General features: G+C 39.4%; 1 protein-coding gene across 5 annotated transcripts in view; it reads left to right on the top strand.

The window, feature by feature from the left end:
- Window positions 1–16,839, top strand: part of CAMK4 (calcium/calmodulin dependent protein kinase IV) — a 217,495-nt gene that overhangs the window by 186,697 nt on the left and 13,959 nt on the right. For 4 of the 5 annotated variants that reach the window (XM_039222978.1, XM_039222981.1, XM_039222980.1 and 1 more), the window contains 2 exons: window positions 1,720–1,810; window positions 3,864–3,938. In XM_039222978.1, the coding sequence (XP_039078909.1) occupies window positions 1,720–1,810; window positions 3,864–3,938 (166 nt within the window). Of the gene's footprint in view, window positions 1–980; window positions 1,030–1,719; window positions 1,811–3,863; window positions 3,939–16,839 lie in introns of those variants that run through there. The other variant, XM_039222979.1, reaches the window with a different exon arrangement.

Genomic DNA, 16,839 nt, shown 5'->3' with positions numbered 1-16,839 from the left:
AGGAAACATTCTTCAGGGAGACTCCTGTCTGGTTCCCTTCTGCACAGTCCACACTGAACCGTCATGAGAAAAGCACACCTGTGTTTAGCTATTCTTTGAGAGCAGCTGAATCTCATTGAGGCCCTCTCTCCTCACTCACCTGTTCCAGCCGTCTCTGTTTTTCATGAGTGAGCTGGATATGAGTTCCTGTTTCCCCAAATCACTGACACATGTCAAGCACCACAAATTATGACCTTGAAGCTATCTACCTTCTGTTACTTGGGTTGCAAAGAGAGAAGGCTCCTTCCCTTCCCATAGGAGATAGGAAAGGAGAAATCCTGAAGTACGCTGGCAACTTTTTCTCTCAACCCGACAGAAAAGTGGGCAAAGGATATAAACAGGTAATTCATAGAAGAGGAAAACCAATAAGCACGTACTATATACCAGTAAACACAGAAAGACAAATTAAACCACACCTAAGATATAATATTTACACTAAAGCCCAGCAAAAGTTAAAAATACAGATTTGCTGAAGATGTCAGGAAAACATAAATACTTACACTGTTTATGTGAGTAGCGTCTTTTAGGAAAATTATTTTGCAGTATATATTAACATTTAAAATCTACTTTTTGACCCCACCATACCTGCTTCCAGGTATCTGTCCTAGAGAAACACCAACAAAGCTAGCCAAATATCCAAGTGCCAGAAGGTTTATTACTGCCTTATTTGTAATTTTTAAAAACTTGAATTTCCATCAAAAAGGGACTAGAAAAATAAATTATTATGCTTCCAACAAAATGGAGACAAGCAAGTGGTATAGAGAATAAGCTGTAGTGATTTGTAGAAAAGTTTCAAAGACATTTTGTGTGGAAAAAGCAGTATAAAAATTAGTATTTATTATATTTCTATAAGAAAACGGAAAGATCAGGGATATTTCCTTGCATACATATAGTCATGTTTGTGAATTCACAGAAGAAAGTTCAAACCATTTCAAACTGATGAGTGATTACTTTTGAAGAGGGATCTGAGACTTGAGGAAGCAGGATCAGGTAAGAGCTCCATACTCACAGCAGGAGTGTGTTACATGTAATTTATGAAATTATTTAAAATATAATAAAATGAGTGGAGTTGCTAGAGGCGATCTTTAAGATCATCTGCAATATACCACTCTGTATTGATAGCTGGATTTACTAATCCTCAGAAGAGCCTAGGAGAGCATTCATCATCTTTAAGCAATATTTATCATATTAAGGATAGTCCTCTATAATAATTACTCACATCTAAATGTCTGTTCAAACAATTATTAGTAAGTCTTTGCTGTGGTTGTGAGCTTCTGAGATGACACATACAATTATGCTTTTCAGATAATAAAGCAAATTTCAATACACAGAATCTTGATTTTATTATAATAATAATTAGCAGATTTGAGCTGATATGGTAATATGCATAAAGAGAACTACAGCTAATATTCTCTGATGAGTAAATATTTTATTTCCAGCAATTGGTTTTATACACTTTAAAATGCATTTCACATTTAGGTAACTGTGAACTGTTCTTGAATTATGTATAGTATAAACTCGTTTTCCTTTATGGTATTTATTTTTAAAATCATCATATGTGTGTATTGTCGAATCACATGACTTAGTAAAGTTCATTCTAATTCTGAAAAGATTAAACATAAATGTTGGAACCATTAAGTACAATTACTGTAATGTTACTTCATTATTTTCCCTCTTTAGTACCTACATGAAAATGGGATTGTCCATCGTGATCTCAAACCAGAGAATCTTCTCTATGCAACGCCAGCCCCAGATGCACCACTCAAAATCGGTGAGGACATTTCCTAATTTATCATGACTCCTTTCCCAGAGTGGAAGAAATATATTCCATGGAATTTTTAAATATTGCTCCATCCAGTTTTACCTCCATGTAATTTCCTTGAATATCTGGTGTCTGTAAAGGAGTAATGCATTATTTGGAAGTCTGCGTTCTTTCCTGAACTGTTAATCTGGAATCTGTGCCTAGAAGTTGGTGCTCCATGCTGGACACAAAGGAAACACGACTCTTAGAAACAGCAGGGGCTGCAGGAGGTGACAGTATATTTTGTAGATAAGCTTATATAGAAGAAAATCTCAGATAACATAACACTTCTTTTTTGTTACTTTTTATTTTATTTATTTATTTATTTATTTATTTATTCCACAAGTCAGTTGGAGCTCAATTTTAGATATTCAAGAACTTTGACACAAAATGCTTAGTACGTATCCATGAATTTAGGATCTGAGTCCCTTGTTTACGTGAACAGAGAGAAACTGAGATCTGTATTTCTCCAAGTACACTCCACAGAACGCTGGTTCCTGAGCTGAGTGAACAGGGGTTAACTACTGTAATTCCCTCTGAGGGAGGTGGGAGTGGTTTGTGGAAGTGCTAAGGTTGGTTAAGTAAGGTAGGAAACGCCAACTTAAACACGACTTTTTATTTGCGCAGGACTTCCCAGAACTTTAAAAATGCTAATGTGTAAACTGACATCTAAATTAGTGTACTGTGAGACTTTTCCCAAACCTTATTTGACTTGGAAACCTTGTTTTTTCTCCCAATAAGCATTTTGAAGAACTACAAAGATGAACTTTGTGAAATTCCGATCTGCTCAAAAGAGTTCCTTAAATCAGCATTTTAGAAAAGTATATATATATTAAATGCTACTTTCCAAAGCAAATGTTCATTTGCAAATAATAATAATAAAATTTATCTTACATGAATTCTCCTTAATAGATCTGCCTTAAATCCTGTGAAGGACATTGCTCTTTTGGTGCTGGCCTGTGTAATGTTAATCTGATCAGTACACTGCATTAAAAGTGTTAACATCTTTGAAAATTAAGTTATACATATCATGGAAGAGCTCAGACAACATAATGTGCTTTATGAATGCAAGAACCCAAAGAAAAAATACCAAAGTCCTGCCAGGCTGCTGGCTTGTTCTTATAATCACTCCTGAAAGGCAGTGAACAGCAGGGAGACTTCCATTTCCTTTGACATCACTTTCAAAGATTTTATCCTTAAATTTCTTTAAATGGATGGATAGATACTAATTTAGACAGGAGAGGCTTTCTTTCTGAAGAACTTCCTGCTGCTTTCCCTGATAAGGATCAGCACCTCTGTGGAAATGTGGGTTTATCTTTGAAGTCTAAAATGGCATCAATTCTGCACCTGCCTCTCTTGAAGAATGGCCTTGAACGGTTTCCTGATGTTTCCTGAGTGAGAGAGATGAGCCCAGCAAATAGACCATAATGGTAGCAACTTTGGTAGTGTTTTATCTATGTAATATTCTGAGGAATATAATAATAATAATAATAAGGGTTATATTTCTCACTGAGAGTAAATCCTTATCCATCAAATACACTAAGGAATGACATTATTTTGAAGCAGAATAAATGTTTTGATATTTCTGTTAACTTCTTTGACATTCATGAAAACCTAATTTTTTATTTTGATTTTTTCCAAGAGATTACTAATTCTGTATCACTATATTGTACTTTAGAGTTACTGTTTCAGAAATCTCAGAATTAATATTAGACAAATATATCTATTACAACTATTACTTCAAGAAAAAAGAGCTTATTTGCTAAATACTAGGGATTTTAGAGAAAACTATAAAATGTGTTTGGGAGTCATACTTTTCTCCACTTTAAAGAAAGACTTGAATTATTATTATCATTATTTTTTTTTATTTTATTTTTTTAGTTCCCTCTCCCATGTGACTGGTCCCCTACTACATATCTATCCATCATCAAATACAAAAACAATTAAGTAACAGAAGTATTCTGTCATCTTATAAAGGCTGAGAAAAGACTTCTTTCATTAAATGTTTCTCTTGTGTTGTTAGCTGATTTTGGACTCTCCAAAATTGTGGAACATCAAGTGCTCATGAAGACTGTGTGTGGAACCCCAGGGTACTGCGGTATGCTCTTTAATACTGATATTTACTTTTCTTGTTATATGAAATCTGTTTTTACTTCATGATCTGATTTTTTAACTCCTAATATCTCTGTTTAAAATGCTTACAGTGTGATGAGAGTCTCCATGAGGAAGGCATGTATAAATGATATTTAGACCACCTTTTTTTCTACATGAGGGGTTCAATGATATCAGTTTTAGAGCATCCTTCTTAGAAGAGCAGGGAAAGAGGGAGTGCCAGGGAAAAGGACGGGGTGCTCTGCACCTGTCTCCTGGGCAGTAGCTACTCTTGAACCCACTTTGAAGCAGAAGAACAATCACTAAGAAAGAGGGCAGGGAGACAACCTTGTTTGCGGTTGGAAATAGAGCCATCCTGTCACTTTCCTTGTTTGCTTTTACTTGGGAAGGTGTGTGAGGAGAGAGTGCGTCATTAATTCAGAGTGCATACAGGACAACAGTGAGAATGGGGTAGTCCTTTGTCCTCATTGATGGCACTCGCCTAGCCTTACCAAGGTAAGGGCTTCAGGTGGGGTTGCCCCACTGGAGCCCCCCAGCCTCTAGAGATGGACTGTGTGACACTCCTCACTCTTAAGAACCACATAACTATTATTTTAACAACTTTTGAATTCATGCAAATCAGACTATAGTAGGTACAGTTAGATATCCATTGAAACAAATATATGATTAAATTCAGAGTTTTAGTGCTAGAAGAAGCTTTAAAGTTCATTTACTAACTTTCTCATTTTGAGTTCTAGAGTATGACTTCCCCAAGATTCCACATCTAGTTGTTAGTGGGTCACAGATAAGAATACAGGTATCCAAGGGCCTAAAAACAGATTTATACAATTCCCTCTTCAAATAATCCAATATAGATAAATCAATATAATTTTCCTTCATAGAAATATTTGTCAGTCATTATTTACAGCTTAAAATGGTTTTTTTTTGTTTTCAGTTTTTTAAACCTTGGAAGTATTACTCAGTCATTGCAAAAAGTAAAAATGCAAGTATGTATAATCAGTATTAATAACCTTATGCATTCTTCCTCATCTTTCTCCATGTTTCCATATTCACATAAACATTTTATTATTTTGTGTTTACCTAATTTCTTTACTGAATCTAAAATATTATTTCCTTGTAGCTCAATTGTTCATAACACAGAATTAAGTATACCTTTCTATTAAACCTTTACATTGTGCCAAATATTCTTGTTCTGGATCTTAAACTCCTTGACAAGAGTAGTTTACCAATTAGGAGTAAATTCAGAACACTCCCAAGTAACTGTGGCTTATGAAAGATAGAAGTTAATTTCTCTCATGTTAAAAGTCTAGTGAAAGGCAATCCTGGTGGGTTCTCTAGGTGTGGCTCTGTTGATCTCAGCATGCTTCCTCATAGTCCAAAATGGCTGATTGAAATCAGTGATTACATCTGCATTCTCTGACATGAAGAGGGAAAAAAGAAGGGTGTACCTTTTCACTGTTAAACAGACTTGCTAAAGTTCCACATCACTTCCACTTCTATCTTATTGGCCAGTACTCGGTTACAGCCTCCATACTACCAGATTGTATTTTGGCTGGACATATTGCTGCCCCAAATGAATTCAGAGTTCTGTTACTAAGCATAATAAGTATTTCATTCGACTGCTCACTATCTCTACCACAGACTTCAGTAAGATTCCCATTACTGAGGGGAAAAAACAAAACAAAACACTATTAAACTATACCATATTCCCTATAGACATCCTCTTGCTTTATTTTCCTTAGAACTGTTAGCTGACAACCTGTCCGTGGCTCTTTCCTTCTAATGGTGCCATAGATATTTCCCCTTTCTCTAATTCATGTGTCCTTGTCATCCTCCTGTATTTCTTTTATGCCTCCTGATCTCCAAGGCCATGAAGGGAAAAAAAAAAGAACCCCGAATTTTGTACCATGTGCCAAATGGGGTTGCCCTCTTGTGAGCACTAAGGGCTGACCAATAAATAGAAGCATTGAAAGAGAATTAACAAACAAATGATAAAACAAAGTAAGGATTTCCCAAAGAAGAAAGTTGATGGGCAATTTAGTAATTATTATCTAATACAAACACTGAGTACTCCGAGCAGGTTGGTAGGCTGGAGCATTTCTCTGAGTATTAGCAGCCCTGAAATGGGGAGATCAGGAAGAGCTTTCAATAGCCATCTCTCAGGGTCCCTACTGTGACTAAGAGATAACAGCATCCTTTTAATGGCATTGATAATAGTGATAAGAGCAGCTCTTTCCTGTGGCATTACAGAATAGCCATTCTATGAGTGAATGATTCATTCATTGATAAAATGAACATTGAATGTCTAAGAGGCTCTGAGATTACAAGAGTGAACAACATATGGTCTTGTCTTTTAAGGATTACTTGGGCTATTAAAGAAAAAAATACCCATACACAATAAATCAGTTTTGATAAGTTCTAGTTTTTTGTTTTTTTTTTAATTTACTTATTTTTGAGAGAGAGAGGCAGCGTGAGAAGGGGAGGGTCAGAGAGAGAGGGAGACACAGAATATGAAGCAGGCTCCAGGCTCTGAGCTGTCAGCACAGAGCCCGACACGGGGCTTGAACCCATGAACGGTGAGATCATGACCTGAACTGAAGTTGGACGCTTAACCGACCGAGCCACCCAGGTGCCCCGATACGTTCTAGTTTTATCTGGACTAAAGGCTTAAGGATTCAGAGGGGAGGGAACAATTAATTACAAGATCAAGGTCATATATAAACAAACATGTATTTATTCATACATACTCTGGACCCATAGAAATACACTAAATTTTAATCAAAGTGGGAGTAGAGGTTAGGGGCAGGATTTTAAGGATACACCTGTCAATAGTAACACAGAAAACACTGAGTTAGAGAAAAACCTAAATCACAGTCACACCAGGGCTCAGGAAGTGGATGGGCTGGAGCACAGGAAACATGCAGAGTTTAAAGGTTTTTTGTTTTTTGTTTTTTTTTTAGTTAATATAATAATGAATAATAATAATATATAATAGTGAAACAATTAGACTGTTTAGAGGCAAGGCTGAAGCACTTTTGAGGTTCACTCAGTTCTAGCCTTTCTCCCTGCACCACATGTAAGCACCATCGTCGGTTTGGCACGTCCCTTCTGAGAATACTTAGGTGGGGATGAAACTGCCCAGTTAGAGAATGAGTTGGAAATGAGACTGGTGGGAATCACCATCATCCTGTAGAAAGCATGACTTTACACACAGACTTTACATTTAACTTGAAAAGGCATCTGAGGCCCCTTCAATTGACAGAGAGGAGAGGTGTGAGCTTGTTTCCTTGCTCGTTGAAAGGGTGACTACATCCCAGGTCAGTTTCCTCATTAGCACTGGGTCTAGTGTCTACCTTTAATGGAAGGCGTTTTCAGTTACATCTTTTGAGGGAGTGGGTATTTATATTACACCATCTGTCGTTTGTCAGGAAATATGAAAGTGAAAAGCCATTCATTCAGTCTCATTCATAGAACCTTTGCCCCAGGCTATTAATAACACAGGGTTCTCCTATAAGTGAATTGCAAAAGAAAAATCACAGATGCTGTATGTTTAAGCAAATACTCATTATTTCCTGGGAAATGTGCCCAGTGGAAAATAAACTCCAGGCCAGAAAATTAAAGTCTGTGATTCAGATAAATGAAATCAATGACTAGTGTTCTGAAATAGCCATGAAGAGATTCTCCATGTCTTATTGCTGTGAAAAGAAATAGGTCTCAGAAAAAAAGAAATCCATTAGGTCATGGCTCCCAATAAATGGGCCACAATGTATGCAATATTACTACCAAATATCTTGACTGGTTTAACTATTTAAAGCTTGAAGTCTGTGGGTGTTCAACCTATCAATGCCAATCACAAAAAAGGAGTACAAGCTGTTACAGTAGAAAAGAAAACAGTATGGGAAAGGGTTAGGTAAGAGAGTATTTCTGTATAATACTAATTTCTAATTTATTCATAAGCTTAGCTAATTAAACTAAGTATATTTATAGTTCATATTTCTAGCCGTCTATCCAAATTCAATTTGCAGGGTCTAGAAGCTGTTCAGAATTTATTTTCTGTTGGCATTTGCCAGAGTTCCATTGGAGTGATAATCCTGTGTTGTTTTTGCATTGTTATGTTTTAAGGAAATGACTTACTATTTTCACTCTACCAAAATTAAAGATAATTTCTCGATAGCCTAGAGTTGGACAGAAGAGATTTCTGTCTACATGAACATACACTAAAATGACCAATATAGGAAAATTTAAATGAAAAAGTAAATCTAATCATCTAAAATATAAGCTTTCAGGGGCGGCTGGGTGGCTTAGTCGGTTAAGCGTCCGACTTTCGCTTAGGTCATGATCTCGCGGTTCGTGGGTTCGAGCCCCGCGTCGGGCTCTGTGCTGACTGCCACAGAGCCTGGAGCCTATTTCAGAGTCTGTATCTCCCTCTCTCTCTGACCCTCCCCTGCTCACGCTGTCTCTCTCTCTCCTAGAAATAAATAAAAAAATATTTTAAAAAATAAGAATAAAAATAAAATAAAATACAAGCTTTCAGAATGGCTTCATAAAAGATGTATTTTGTCCATTTCTAGCAGACTAAATAGCTAAGGTAAAATAATAAGAGTGTCAAATTACATTGGTAATCTAACTGGCAAAGGGACAATCTCACCTGAGAATTAATTAAATACCCACTATGATGACTTTCTTTCTACAGTGAACTTAAGAATAAACAGAAGAGTACATAGTAAAATGTCAGTTGCATGGCCTATAACATGCTTGATGGGCTGGTGTGTGTACACGGGGTTCCTGTGGGGTTAGTGGATGATGAGAAAGAGCAGGGAATGTGAGAAGAAGCAAGTGGAGAATGCTCAGCAGGTGAGTAATGGGTGCCCGGGTCCATCTCCTCCTGCCGACCATGGCCCTTCTTTCTCCCTGAGTCAGTCTGTGTTCTCAGCCACAGAATGACTGTCCCAGGCATGCTTGCAATACTTGATCCAAATGAGCAAATGCCAGAAAAAGGAAAAAGTGGGGCTGGGGACATATACAGGAGAGGTGAAGAAAGGCCATAGCTCATCTTGTTCTTGATCTTGCAGAGAACAGGGACTCTGCTGGTGGAATGCAGGCTGTCTTGGAAGTTTTAAATCTAGAGAAAAATGGGCCTCTTGTGCTATTTGTATTGATCTGGTACTGACCTAAACAAAGTATATTCTGTGGAACTTCAGTTGTGTAGCTATTCAGTTCTTTTTTCATTTAATAAATAGTGATTGAGCTCCTACTATGCACCAGGCACTATTCTAGGTGTTAGGGATATAACAAACAAACAAAGTCTCTTCTTTAAAGGCTGGAACTTTTTTGTGGAAGAAGACAAATAATAAACAGAATGTGTCAATATGTAGAAAGGCAATCATTTCTATAGAGCTGGGAAAGAGGATACAAAGTGTTGGGAGCCTGGGCTGCAACAAACAAGCTGACCAGGGAAGGCTTCACTGGCGAGGGAGCAGAAGAGCAAAGATTTGGAAATGGTAAGGAGAGAACAAGCCATGCAGATTCTATGGAAAGAACATTCCAGGTAGGGGGACAGAGTACACCAACTTTGAGTCAGGAACACAGCTGGGTACCTGTGGGTTGAGGAGGGACACACTTGGGGGAGTGCAGTGACAAGGGGAGAAATAATAGGTAGGAGAGGGGATCAGCGAGCTCCAGCTAGAAGGATAGAGTTCACATTTACTGAGATAGGGAAGACTTCAGGAGCAGTGGGGTTGGAGCTGTTGATTTTGAGATGCCTGTTAGATATCCAGGTGGAATACACAAAAATAAACTCAAAATGGATAAAGGACCTGAATGTGAGACAGGAAACCATCAAAACCCTAGAGGAAAAGGCCAGAAACAGCCTCCTTGACCTCCACCGCAGCAATTTCTTACTTGACAATCCCCAAAGGCAAGGGAATCAAGAGCAAAAATGAACTATTGGGACCTCATCAAGATTAAAAGCTTCTGCATGGCATAGGAAACAATTCATAAAACTAGTAGACAACTGACGGAATGGGAAAAGATAGTTGCAACTGACGTATCAGATAAAGGGCTAGTATCCAAAATCTATAAGGAACTCACCAAACTCCACACCCAAAAAATAAACAATCCAGTGAAGAAATGGGCACAGACACATCACAGACACTTCTGTTTGGAGAACAGACGCTTCTCCAAAGAGGACATCCAGATGGCCAACAGACACATGAAACGATGCTCAGCATCCCTCCTCATCAAGGAAATACAAATCAAAACCACACTGAGATACCACCTCATGCTGGTCAGAGTGGCTAAAATGAGCAAATCAGAGAACTCTAGATGCTGGCGAGGATGTGGAGAAACAGGCACCCTCCTACACTGTTGGTGGGAATGTAAACTGGTGCAGCGCCTCTGGAAAACAGTGTGGAGATTCCTCACAAAATTAACAATAGAACTCCCCTAGGACCCAGCAATAGCACTGCTAGGGATTTACCCAAGGGATACAGGAGTGCTGATGCATAGGGGCACATGTAGCCCAATGTTCATAGCAGCTCTCTCAACAAGAGCTAAAACATGGAAAGAGCCAAAGTGTCCATCAATGGACGAATGGATCAAGAAGATGTGGTTTATCTATACCACGGAATACTACATGGCAATGAGAAAGAATGAAATCTGGCCATGTGTAGCAACATGGATGGGCCTTGAGGGTGTTATGCTGAGCGAAATAAGTCAGGCAGAGAAAGACAGATACCATATGTTTCCATGTATAGGTAGATTAGGAGTAACTTAACAGAGGATCATGGGGGAGAAGAAGGGGAAAATAGTGGGGGAGAGGAAGGGAAGCAAACCATGAGAGACTCTTGAATGCCAAGAACAAACTTAGGGCAGATGGAGTGGGGGGAGGGGAATGGGGGTGATGGGCATGGAGGAGGGCACTTGTGGGGATGAGCACTGGGTGTTATATGGAAACCAACTTGACAATAAACTATTTAAAAAAAAGATATCCAGGTAGAGATAACACATGAGCAGAAGGGTATATATGTTTGAAGTTCAGGAGCAGGGTCATGTCAGATGGATGATATAAATGTGGGCCCTGTCAGCATATAGATGCTGTGGAAAGTTATGAGACTCTCCAGCATCACCAAGGCAGAATTAAAAACAACTCAGACTGATCCTGGGGCAACATCATCATTAGAGGTCAGAGAGAAGGAACTACTTTTATTATTCATAGAACTTCATACAGTGGAGGAAATGTCACATAATTAAGAATTATGAATGGATGCTCTAAGGCACAGATATGGGGCACGATATGCAAAACAGTGTTCTAGCATCTAAAGCTATCAGCAGTGGGAGGGGCTGCCTCCATAGCTTGGGAAATGGTCCCAGAGGCTGACTACTGACCCATAACTCAGGATTCAGGGGAACAAGGAGAGAGGAGGAATACATGGTATATATGACAATATTACCTCATGATCTGTCTGTATATTTTATATGTGTAAACTATGTTGAGAATTATGGCAGGCACTTAGTTTAATCCAAATTAGCCAAACATATTCTGGCCAGAGACGGCTTATAAAATTGGGTCTAAAGAGATTGTCACCAACATCTTCCTCCTACTTTTCATGTTCTCTTTGGCTTAGAAACAGCCTTTATTTTTACTTTTTTACAAATAGTTTATTGTCAAGTTAGTTTCCATATAACACCCAGTGCTCACCCCCACAAGTACCCTCCTCCATGCCCATCACCCCCCTCCCCCAACACCCATCAGTCCTCAGTTTGTTCTCAGCATTCAAGAGTCTCTCATGGTTTGCCTCTCTCTCTCTCTCTCTCTCTCCCTATTTCCCCCCATCTTCTCCCCCACAGTCCTCCGTTAAGTTACTCCTAATCCTCCTATACTTGCAAACATATGTTATTTGTCCTTCTCTGCCTGACTTATTTCGCTCAGCATAACACCCTCAAGGTCCATCCATGTTGCTACACATGGCCAGATTTCATTCTTTCTCATTGCCATGTAGGATTCCATGGTATAGATAAACCACATCTTCTTGATCCATTCGTCTGTTGATGGACACTTTGGCTCTTTCCATGTTTTAGCTATTGTGGAGAGTGCTGCTATGAACATTGGGGTACATGTGCTCCTATGCCTCAGCACTTCTGTATCCCTTGGGTAAATTCCTAGCAGTGCTATTGCTGGGTCCTAGGGGAGTTCTATTGTTAGTTTCCTGAGGAACCTCCACACTGTTTTCCAGAGGCGCTGCACCAGTTTACATTCCCACCAACAGTATAAGAGGGTGCCCGAGAAACAGCCTTTTAATATGCTGGTCATCCTTAACTTCTGGGTCCCCATACCATAAATCATTCTCTGTCCTTCCCTCTTTATAACTGTGAGCAACTACCTAAGGAACAGAACCAGCTGTGCCAGAGAATTCACAGTGCTGAGGACTCAGCTCTATTATTACCCCTATGAAGGCGGAATGCAGGGGAGAAGCGGTCACAGGAAGGGTGACTGATGGCAAGTGGGTAGGAGACTTGCTTAAAATGTATTCTTTGGGCCCTGAACACCCACAAAGTGTTCCATTTTAGAATGTTGTCACAGAAAGGATAGGCATAAAATGAAAATATTTCAAGAGAATTATTAGTGATAATTATCAGTAAGGTTCATAGCTCCTTTAGAGAAAAACATGGTATTTGCCATACTTAACAGAATTGGAAGTTCATGTCCATCACTTTATGTCTGTATCTACATATCCAAAAGAGATTCTTACATGATGTTAATATTAGGATGAGTTGAGTGTATTTATTGATACTCCACCTGCCTGTAAAGCAGCTTTTCAAGAATTAATACCTCCTTGCCATTCCTGGGCTGCATCCATCACAACTTTGTAGCGAGGAGGAAACTCAATCTGATTAAGATTCAGAACAAATAGTGATTGCTCTAAGATGGGAAGGCTCTGTGGGATCACAGAAAAGTGAATTTCATAGACATGAAACTTTCCCAGGGTAATAAAAACAGGTTGTGTTTATTTTTTTCCTCTTCTGAAAGTACTTAGGTGTTCTCAAATATTTTATTTTCTCTTCAGGGTATTATTTAAAAAATAGAAAGTAAGATGGGGAAAATGAACAGGCTATCTTTCTTCACCCATTTATAAGATTTATACAAAATATCATGCAGTTTGTGTGTCAAGGAAGACTTTTTTAAACAACTTTAATGAAAAAATACTAAGTGAAAGATGGATTGACTGATGTTTGTAGTGTAAAAGATCAGGAGCCCAGGAAAATGGAAAAGATGAGTTAGGACATAAAGTATACCACTTGAGTTTTAAAACATCCTTCAAATTTCTTTCTTGCTCTGTACTACAAGCCATAGACACCCAAAGTGATGGAGTCCCCCCTCCCCCCATGCCTCCTCAGACGTTCTCCACCTCTCACACCATAGCATGGTAGTATGGAGTCGGTAGTATTCTGAGATTCACTGTAGTAAACTGATAAGGCTGCTCCTAGCCAGAGGCAACTCCTTCTGGAAACATCTCAACTGTATCCCCGTCTGATTCACCCCTTTGTTACAACACTAAGCAAACAGCGCCAGGACGTGGCCTGTCTTCTCTGTTGTCAAAGCAAAAATCGCACTTGACAAGGCTTAAAATGTTGTGCCCCGTTCTCGCCAAATATCTGTGACACCCTGACAAAGGACCACACGTGGTACAGGTGCTGAGGAAGGTATAGAGCAGGGTCTGCCCAAGCTGCCCAGAGTGCATTCTCCTCTGGGTTCCTCGCCACATTAAGAGCAACGAAGGGAGAGAATTTCCAAACACTGCTCTTCTCCTTCTGGCAGATAAACCCCTCTTTCTCCTCCTTCCACAATGCTCACTCCTCAGAGGCAAAGTGTAGAGAGCCTTCTAGATGCCGAAGACTTGTGCTCTTAAGAAAACCAAATTCAAGACAAGACTGTACAGTGAAAAGCTCCACAGTGGCTCTCCCTCAGCTGTAGGAGGGGGCGAATTCTGCAAAGTCCAATTCACGCTTTAAGATGAAAATGGATTTTTTTTTCCCTATATGTTTTGAATCACTAAAACAAAAGCATAGGAGAGAATTTAAGAACAAACAAAAGCCCTCACCTACTGGAATCTGCAGTGGCCTCTGCCTCACAGGACCTCACTGTGCCTGGGCTGTGCTCCAGTCACACTGGCTTGCCTTGGCTCCTTGGGCACCCTTCCCACAGTCTCTGCATGTGTGCTTACTCTGCCCAGCTCGCTTCACTCACTTTCCTCAACTACCGCCCTCTCTCCCTTTGCCTGGTTAACTTCTCCAGTCTTTCACATCTCACTTTAAATTTTGCTTTCTCTACTCACCTTCTCTGATCTTTCTGAACAGGTCAGTCCTCTATTAGGGACATCTGCCGTCCAAGCACTTACAGTTGCCACTTTGTGTTTCTTCATGTGGCTTTCTTGATCAATGTCTACCCCCCCTCCCCCACCAAACTGTAAGCTCCATGGTGGCAGAGACGTGATCTCTTGAACTTCTCATTACTCCCCCAACACCACCTAATGCAGTGGCCATTATACAGCATGTACTTAATAAGTAGTTTATGATTTGTTTAGTGAGTGAATGAGTGAACCTGTGGATTTCACTCATCTTATTCTCCCTGGGGTTTATCTTTCTCAGAAGAGCTAACAGTAGTTTGAAAAAAAGTCTTCTGATAATGAATGCCAATGTGTGGTTTTAACTCAATAGGTAGGAGGGAATTGGCAAAATGAAGTTACAATCAATGACCAAAATCATCTGTCTACTTTTCTCCTAGGGCTTTAGGAAAAGAGGGGAAACTTAGCCTCAGTGGTCAGAGTGTCCTAGGGCATACCTCATACTTTTTACGTGGGACCATTTCGAGAATGGGTAACAGTGAGTTTATTTAATAAAATGAAATTCATCCCACTCTGTAGACGGACCCTTGGTCTCTAGGTGTTTTAACAGTACCATGATCTTAAAAAAATCAGCGCTCTGGGGTGCTTGGGTGGCTCAGTTGGTTAAGCGTCCGACTTCAGCTCCGATCACGATCTCACAGTTCATGGGTTCAAGCCCTGCGTTGGGCTCTGTGCTGACAGCCAGCTCAGAGCCTGGAGCCTGTTTCAGATTCTGTATCTCCCTCTCTCTCTGACCCTCTCCTGTTCACGCTGTCTCTCTCTCTCAGAAATAATAAATAAAAACATTTTAAAAAATAAAAATAAATTGCTAAAAAAAATCAGCACTCTGAGGTTTAAGTGGTATGTTGGTAAATAAGTATCATATTTAAAGTTTGAATTTTTAATATAATTTTCATATTTAGTTAAAATTACTTTTTAAAAAGTGAGGTCTGGTATCTTGGCAATTCTAAGACTATTTACCAAAATTATTCTGTGTTGGAGATTGGAGTATGAGCTCTGTAGCATTTAGTGTTAATGAGAAATAACATAAACGATAAGGTAAGTTTACGAAGTGGCACAAAACTTGGATCCACTTAGAAGACATCCAGAGAAATCAATAAAGGATTATTGCCTTTTTTAGAAAAGATGATTCTAAATTATTTTCTATACATTTTTAAAAACTGGATCACACCTTGAAATGATTTTCTCCTTTACTCTATTTTTTTTTTATTTATTTGTTTGTTTGTTTGGGCAATGATATGAAGGACACCTGGAACTGCTTATAACATTAAAAGGTGGACTAGCTGATGTCTCTTTCTGAACCACGTTGGAAGTTGTCAAGTATTTCCCACCTTAATAAAATCACAAATCTGTAGAAGCCACAAGGACATTTGATACCTAGGAGATCTGTAGTGTTGGTATGCTGGAGCCTGAAATGTATTCTGGAAAGGGCTCAGACAAATTACATTAGTATGTTCTGCTGGTCCTGAAGTCAAGGTCATGGTAATTACCAACTGAAAATATTTAAAGGTTTCTGTGAATAAGATCTAGGTGCTTAGGGTTTGTTTCACCTAAATGTTGTATTATGATTAGTAACTATTATAAATTCTTTTTTAAGAGAAATTTATTATGGAGGGCAAAAACATTCTATATTCCTTTGTCTCAGTTAACCTCTCCGTGGAAAGTTGAGCTTTTCACACCAGGGTTTCACCCACATTGCAGGCTACCACCTCACCAGGAACTAAGTTGCACCCCGTGCTGTGAAGGAAGGTCAGATATTACCATGTCAGGTAGGAAACCCAGATGCCCTACAAAGTGGATTTAGAAAGACTTTTGTTCCATGGTATTCACTTCATTTGGGCCCTTATCTGGGAGCTATAAAGAATGGCCAGACAGAAGACATGAACAGACACTTCTCCAAAGAGGACATCCAGATGGCCAACAGACACATGAAACGATGCTCAGCATCCCTCCTCATCAGGGAAATACAAATCAAAACCACACTGAGATACCACCTCACGCCAGTCAGAGTGGCTAAAATGAGCAAATCAGAGAACTCTAGATGCTGGCGAGGATGTGGAGAAACGGGCACCCTCCTACACTGTTGGTGGGAATGTAAACTGGTACAGCCCCTCTGGAAAACAGTGTGGAGGTTCCTCAGGAAACTAACAATAGAACTCCCCTAGGACCCAGCAATAGCACTGCTAGGAATTTACCCAAGGGATACAGAAATGCTGAGGCATAGGAGCACATGGACCCTAATGTTCATAGCAGCACTCTCCACAATAGCTAAAACATGGAAAGAGCCAAAGTGTCCATCAACAGATGAATGGATCAAGAAGATGTGGTTTATCTATACCATGGAATCCTACATGGCAATGAGAAAGAATGAAATCTGGCCATGTGTAGCAACATGGATGGACCTTGAGGGTGTTATGCTGAGCGAAATAAGTCAGGCAGAGAAGGACAGATACCATATGTTTGCACATATAGGAGGCTTAGGAG

This window comes from Hyaena hyaena, unplaced genomic scaffold (assembly GCF_003009895.1).
Source record: "Hyaena hyaena isolate Hyena2069 unplaced genomic scaffold, ASM300989v1 scaffold_1232, whole genome shotgun sequence".
Taxonomy (NCBI): Eukaryota; Metazoa; Chordata; class Mammalia; order Carnivora; family Hyaenidae; genus Hyaena; species Hyaena hyaena.
The sequence above is the reverse complement of the archived record's forward strand: the minus strand, read 5'-3'. Positions and strand labels throughout refer to the sequence as shown.